Raw genomic sequence first — 7,500 nt, 5'->3', positions numbered from 1 at the left:
GACTACATTATCCAATGTATAGTATAAATAGTGTTAGTATCTATACATACATATATATATATATATATATATATATATATGTAGGCGTAGGAGTGGCTGTGTGGTAAGTAGCTTGCTTACCAACCACATGGTCCCGGGTTCAGTCCCACTGCGTGGCATCTTGGGCAAGTGTCTTCTACTATAGCCTCGGGCCGACCAAAGCCTTGTGAGTGGATTTGGTAGACGGAAACTGAAAGAAGCCTGTCGTATATGTGTTTGTATGTCTGTGTTTGTCCCCCCCCCCCAACATCGCTTGACAACCGATGCTGGTGTGTTTATGTCCCCGTAACTTAGCGGCTCGGCAAAAGAGACCGATAGAATAGGTACTAGGCTTACAAAGAATAATTCCCGGGGTCGATTTGCTCGACTAAAGGCGGTGCTTCAGCATGGCCACAGTCAAAAGACTGAAACAAGTAAAAGAGTAAAAGAGATATATATTATCATCATCATCATTTACTGTCTGCTTTCCATGCTGGCATGGGTTAGATATTCTAACTGAAAGTGGGAAGCCAGAGAGCTGCACCAGGTTCCTATCTGAGTTGTCATGGTTTCTATGGCTGGAGGCCCTTCCTAATGCCAACCACTCCAAGAGTGTAATATATATGTGTGTGTGTGTGTCTGTGTATAACTTGTATATATATATATATATATATATATATATATATATATATATATATGCATGTATTTATATATATACTAGCAGTATAGCCCGGCGCTGCTCTGGATTAAGCTAGGATTATTAAATGATTAAGTCCTTTATTTCAAACCAAAATAAGTAACATCGACATCAGATTTGAGCGAAATCCGTTGAAATTGGTTTGGCTGAAAATGGTTTGCTGGCAATTTGATTGGGAAATCCCATAAGGAATCAGTTTATTGGTTATTTTCACTCATTGACTCTTTTTTTTAAATGTTGCATTAGAGATCTGTATAGGAAAAGGTTGATCTGAAGGATTGCATTGGGGATCTGGATTGGAGTAACTTAGGAAAGCTTACCAACAACCTTAACCAAAAAATAAGGAGCCTGTCCCTTCTATGTTAACCAAACCCTTTTTGTGGTCCGAAAAACGGGTTGGGGGGGGTGACTGACAAATTGTTGCATACGTTTTTGTTTCATAGTTGTGAAATATAAACAAAAGTCTTTCGCTCCCAAAGTAGTATATGTGCGTATGTGTGAGAGTGAGAGGGGGGAGAAAGATGAACGATTTAAAATAAATAAATGATTTAAAATAAATATATTTGAATTGTTGTGTGAGAAAGTATATATAATCTTATTATAGAATATAGTGTCTTTCAAAAACATCTTCTATTTGAAACTATATCTCATGTTTAAGAAAACAAATGCATTTTACACTGTCTTCCTCAGCTACATTTTCTTTCCTAATACGCTTTGACTCCCTCTTCCACTTTTTCATTATTTTTTTTAGACGCTTGGCAAACACTCTGTTTCTCCCCTTGTCACAAACACACTATTTCTCTCTTTCTCTTTCTTTCTTTCTCCCTCTCTTTCTTTCTCTCTCCCTCTCTTTCTTTTTTCTCTCACTCTTTCTTTCTCTCTCTCTCTTTCTTTCTCTCTCTCATGCTCTCTCTCTCTCTCTCCTTCACGCGCGTACGCACAGATTTGACTTCGCCATGTCAAACTTCAAAATTGGTAAAAGTTTATCGATTTTTACAACTATACGCGGGTGCCTCTGTGAGAAAAAGTTGACAAAAACACAGATAGAGTCATGAACAATGTCCTCCTAAAATTGGAGCGACATGCGTGCTAATTTGTGGACGTGCATAACCCACATTCTCGTACACACATACAAACATCTTAAGTTTTATAAATATTGATATGTATATATACGCAGGAGTGGCTGTGTGGTAAGTAGCTTGCTTACGAACCACATGGTTCCGGGTTCAGTCCCGCTGTGTGGCACCTTGGGCAAGTGTCTTCTACTATAGCCTTGTGAGTGGATTTGATAGATGGAAATAGAATAAGTTCTGGGGTCGATTTGTTCGACTAAAGGCGGTGCTTCAGCATGGCCACAGTCAAAAGACTGAAACAAGTAAAAGAGTAAAAGAGAGTAGTGGTGACAGTAAAATGCTATCTTTCACATTCTTTATGGACACAGAGCATCTCTTCTCTTTTAGGAATCTGATTTTTATCAGCAACATAACCCAAATAGTATGTGGTGAAGGTGGTGTTGGGTGTGGCGGCAATGGTGGTGATGGTAATGAAGAGGGTAGTGGTGTTGATGGTGGCGGTGGTAGTAATGTTGATGGTGGCGGTTGTGATGGTGCTGCTGCTGCTGATGATGATGATGATGTTGTTTACTCTGAGTTCATCTCTAATTAAACAAACCCCCATGGTTAAAGACATTGCTTCTAACCATGACTACCCCACAGTGTATTTCAGACTACAGTCTGTAAAGTGTCTACATGGTCTGTGCTTGATCCCTGTGCTGCTACATATTATATATATATATATATATATATATATATATATATATATATATATATATATATATATATATTATATATATATATATATATATATATATATATATATAGGCGCGGGAGTGGCTGTGTGGTAAGTAGCTTGCCTACCAACCACATGGTTCTGGGTTCAGTCCCACTGCGTGGCACCTTGGGCAGGTGTCTTCTACTATAGCCTCGGGCCGACCAAAGCCTTGTGAGTGGATTTGGTAGACGGAAACTGAAAGAAGCCCGTCGTATATATATATATATATATATATATGTATGTGTGTATATATGTTTGTGTGTGTGTGTGTGTCTGTGTATAACTTGTATATATATATGTATATATGCATGTGTTTATATATATACATGTATATATACGTAGGAGTGGCTGTGTGGTAAGTAGCTTGCTTACCAACCACATGGTTCCGGGTTCAGTCCCGCTGTGTGGCACCTTGGGCAAGTGTCTTCTACTATAGCCTTGTGAGTGGATTTGATAGATGGAAATAGAATAAGTTCTGGGGTCGATTTGTTCGACTAAAGGCAGTGCTTCAGAATGGCTGCATGTTATGAGGAATGTTTTTTTTTAAATTCTGTGATGGGTGTGTGTGTGTGTGTGTGTGTGTGTGTGTGTGTGTGTGTGTGTGCGTATAAATATATACTCTTTTACTCTTTTACTTGTTTCAGTGATTTGACTGCGGCCATGCTGGAGCATCACCTTTAGTCGAGCAAATCGACCCCAGGACTTATTCTTTGTAAGCCTAATACTTATTCTATCAGTCTCTTTTGCCGAACCGCTAAGTGACGGGGACATAAACACACCAGCATCGGTTGTCAAGCAATGCTAGGGGGACAAATACAGACACACAAACACACACACACACATACACACACATATATATATATATACATATATACGACGGGATTCTTTCAGTTTCCGTCTACCAAATCCACTCACAAGGCTTTGGTCGGCCCGAGGCTATAGTAGAAGACACTTGCCCAAGGTGCCACGCAGTGGGACTGAACCCGGAACCATGTGGTTGGTAAGCAAGCTACTTACCGCACAGCCACTCCTGTGCCTATATATGTATGTTTGTGTGTGAATGTAAAACATTTATTTCCTTGATGTTATATCTATGTGTGTGTGTGTATGTGTATGTATGTATGTATGTGTGTGTGTGTGTGTGTGTGTGTGTATGAATATATATTTGTATATGTATATATATAATCTTTCCCTCTCTCTCTCTCTTTCTTTCTATTTTCAGGCCAGTAGAAGAGTTAAACTGAGTGAGGATGTTTCCATTCATCCGTCCTCCTCATCCTCCACACCACAACCACCGTCACCATCACCATCACCACCACCAACAACATCAACATCAGCATCATCACCATCACAACCACCACCACCATCATCATCTTCACCTCCACCATCACCACCCGCAATGCCTTCTTTCTCACCATCACCTTCCCCCTGCTTGACTCCTAAACGTCACCCCATCCAGACCCTGCCATCATCGCCTCTTCCGTCTACATCGCCAGCTGCTTCGAAGTCGTCGTCGTCGTCATCATCATCAACAATGCCTCCGCAACCATTATTGTCAAGATCTAGATCTCTATCGTCGTCGTCATCGGCAACGACAACGCCGGAGCCTGCGGTGCCGGTTCTGATGAGAGGAAAATCCGAAGGAGGCGCATCCAAGGTAGGGAGGCTGGAACGTCGGAGAAAGATAAGTTTCTCAGCCGAGTCGCTGCTCATTGCCGCCATCCAGGATGGCGACACAGACGACTTGTTACGCGTGCTTCGCTGTCGGCCCGTGGATTACAGCAACAACAGCAGCTGTGGTAGCGGTAGCGGTGGCAATGCCACAACTGCTGTCACCGAGTACGACCAAATTACAAAGCAGCTGGTCAACCAGACCAATCACACGGGATTAACACCGCTACATCATGGAGTACTCACCAATAACCTGGATGCTGTCAAGATTTTGCTGACCTGTGGCGCCGATGTCAATGCACAGGACGAGAACGGTTTCACACCGCTGCACACGGCGTCCGCCTGCGGCTTCATGCAAGTGGTCAGTCTGTTGATACTGTTTGGTGCCGATGTGTTCTTGTTGACCAAAGAGGCTGAGTTGGCAGTGGACGTTTGCAAAGACATTCAAGTAATTCGGTTGCTCTCGCATGAGATGTATGTGCGGATACACAGCGAGATCTACGTGTCAGCGTGGCTGGTGCAGAAAGTGAAGGAAGGATGGTGCATGCTGGTGCAGTATTTGCAGAAGACTTGGAAATATTTCTATAAAATGTATCTGTGTTATACAAGTGAGAGGAGTAGGAAGAGGAACTGATATTGAGGTGGGTGTATATATGTGGTTGTATGTGTGTATGTGTATGGTTTAATTTGTGTGTGTGTGTGTGTGTGTGTGTGTGTGTGTGTGTGTGGCTGTTTTCTGGTATATATGTATGGGCACGTGTGTGGTAGAGCACGTGTGTCTGTGTATGTGGTAGTGTTTGTGTGTGTGTGGGCTAGTCTGGTTGAAGTTTTCTTGTAACCCTATTGATGTATATACGTGTGTATGTTGTAGTGTGTATGTACATATGGTGTAGTGCATTTGTGTATGTTTTGTGGTGAGTGTGAGTGAGTGAGTGTGTGTGTATGTGTGTGCGTGTATGTGTGGTAATGTTTGCATGTGTGTAGTAGCTGTACAGGTGTGTGTAGCAGTGGGAATGTGTGGTGTCTGCATGTATGTACGGGGGTGGGGGTGGGGGGTGTATAGCAGTAAGAGTTATAAACGTTTGTATGTAGGTATGAATGTGTGTATGTGTGTCACACGAGCGATGGCATGTTGTTGTAGTGTGGGAGGTAGTGTATCAGTGAAGACGTGTTTGCGCTGCAGTGGTGCAGTGTGACAATGACAGATAGGACACATTGTGGTGGTGGTGGTGGTGGATGTAGTGCGACACTGTTCACTTGTACTGATCTGCCTATTGTTATTGTTATTATTATTATTATTATTATTATTATTATTATTATTATTAATATTATTATTGTTATTATTATTAAGGCGGTGAGCTGGCAGAATCATTAGCATGCCAGGCAAAATGCTTAGCAGTATTTCATCTACCTCTATGTTCTGAGTTCAAATTCTGTCAAAGTCGATTTTGTCTTTCATCCCTTTGTGGGGGTCAATGAAATAAGTACCAGTTGAACACTGGGGATCGATGTGATCAACTTACCCCATCCCCTTAAATTTCTGGCCTTGTGCCTATAGCAGAAAGGATTATTATTATTATTATTATTATTATTATTAAGGTAGTGAGCTGGCAGAATGGTTAGCTTGTCTGTTGCTATATATATTCAGAGTTCAAATTCCGCCGAGGTTGAATTTGTCTTTCATCCTTTTGGGGGTCAATAAAATAGGTACCAGTTGAACACTGGGCTCAATGTAATTGACTCATCCCTTCCCCCAAAATTGCTGCCCTTGTGGCAAAATTTGAAATTATTATTATTATTATTAAGGCAATGAGCTGGCATTCTCATTAACATAAGACAAAATGAAGGGAAGCATTCCTTCTGGCTACACACCTTAGTTTCTAATTTCCCTTAGGTAAACTTTGCCTTCCATACTTTCAGGCTTGATGAAATAAGCCCCAGTCGATCACTGGGGGTCAATGTAATTGACCAGTCCCCTTCCCACAAGATTTTCAGCCTTGTTCCTGTCATAGAAAGGATTATTATTAATATTATTAAGGAATTATTAGCTTAGGATTATTATTATTATTATTATTATTATTATTAAGGAATTATTAGCTTAGGATTATTATTAATATTATTAAGGAATTATTAGCTTAGGATTATTATTATTAAGGAATTATTAGCTTAGGATTATTATTATTAAGGAATTATTAGCTTAGGATTATTATTAAGGAATTATTAGCTTAGGATTATTATTAAGGAATTATTAGCTTAGGATTATTATTATTATTAATATTATTAAGGAATTATTAGCTTAGGATTATTATTATTATTATTAAGGAATTATTAGCTTAGGATTATTATTAATATTATTAAGGAATTATTAGCTTAGGATTATTATTATTAATATTATTAAGGAATTATTAGCTTAGGATTATTAATATTATTAAGGAATTATTAGCTTAGGATTATTATTAATATTATTAAGGAATTATTAGCTTAGGATTATTATTAATATTATTAAGGAATTATTAGCTTAGGATTATTATTATTAATATTATTAAGGAATTATTAGCTTAGGATTATTATTATTAATATTATTAAGGAATTATTAGCTTAGGATTATTATTAATATTATTAAGGAATTATTAGCTTAGGATTATTATTATTAATATTATTAAGGAATTATTAGCTTAGGATTATTATTATTAATATTATTAAGGAATTATTAGCTTAGGATTATTATTAATATTATTAAGGAATTATTAGCTTAGGATTATTATTAATATTATTAAGGAATTATTAGCTTGCCAAACTAAAATTCAAACCCCAAAGAATTCGACTTTGTCCCGCTCCATGTTATGAATTCAAATTTTGTCAAGGTCTTCTTTGTCTTTCATCGACTTGAGGTTGTTGAAATGAATCCCAGATAAACCTTGGGGCTGATGTAATCAACCTATACTCTTCCCCAATTGCTGGCCTTGTGCCAAAATTTGAAACCATTCTTTTAATTATCATCATCATTGTTATCACATTATCATTAATATTGTAAATGTTGCACAATTATTAATTATTATTATTATTATTATTATTATATTTTATTTTTGTTGCTGTTGTTGTTGTTGTTGTAGTTGTTAAGCTGGCAGAATCATTAGCATGCTGGGAAAATTGCTTAGCAGTATATTACCTGTCGCTACGTTCTGAGTTCGAATTCTGCTGAGGTCTTCTTTACCTTTCATCCTTTCGGGGTCAATAAATTAAGTACCAGTGAAACACTCGGGTCGATGTAATCGACTAGTCCC

At 38.5% G+C, this 7,500-nt stretch overlaps 2 protein-coding genes and 1 long non-coding RNA gene across 4 annotated transcripts in view; all 3 read left to right on the top strand.

Moving 5' to 3' along the window:
* The window catches only part of LOC149130362 (uncharacterized), a 253,238-nt gene that overhangs the window by 151,412 nt on the left and 94,326 nt on the right, over window positions 1-7,500 (top strand). The window lies entirely within an intron of this gene.
* LOC106867483 (opioid growth factor receptor-like protein 1) overlaps window positions 1-7,500 on the top strand; it is a 95,634-nt gene that overhangs the window by 15,470 nt on the left and 72,664 nt on the right. The gene's annotated exons all lie outside the window — the stretch shown is intronic.
* Window positions 1-7,500, top strand: part of LOC149130363 (uncharacterized) — a 23,940-nt gene that overhangs the window by 13,766 nt on the left and 2,674 nt on the right. The window contains exons 2-3 of one of the 2 annotated variants that reach the window (XM_089345626.1): window positions 3,190-3,257; window positions 3,768-7,500. The exon at window positions 3,768-7,500 is cut by the window's right edge and continues 2,674 nt beyond it. In XM_089345626.1, the coding sequence (XP_089201752.1) occupies window positions 3,945-4,850 (906 nt within the window). In that variant the 5' untranslated portion in view covers window positions 3,190-3,257; window positions 3,768-3,944 and the 3' untranslated portion in view covers window positions 4,851-7,500. The remainder of the gene's footprint in view (window positions 1-3,189; window positions 3,258-3,767) is intronic. The other variant, XM_089345625.1, reaches the window with a different exon arrangement.

The sequence above is a fragment of the Octopus bimaculoides genome, chromosome 29, assembly GCF_046866305.1.
Source record: "Octopus bimaculoides isolate indiv1 chromosome 29, ASM4686630v1, whole genome shotgun sequence".
Lineage (NCBI taxonomy): Eukaryota > Metazoa > Mollusca > Cephalopoda > Octopoda > Octopodidae > Octopus > Octopus bimaculoides.
The sequence above is the reverse complement of the archived record's forward strand: the minus strand, read 5'-3'. Positions and strand labels throughout refer to the sequence as shown.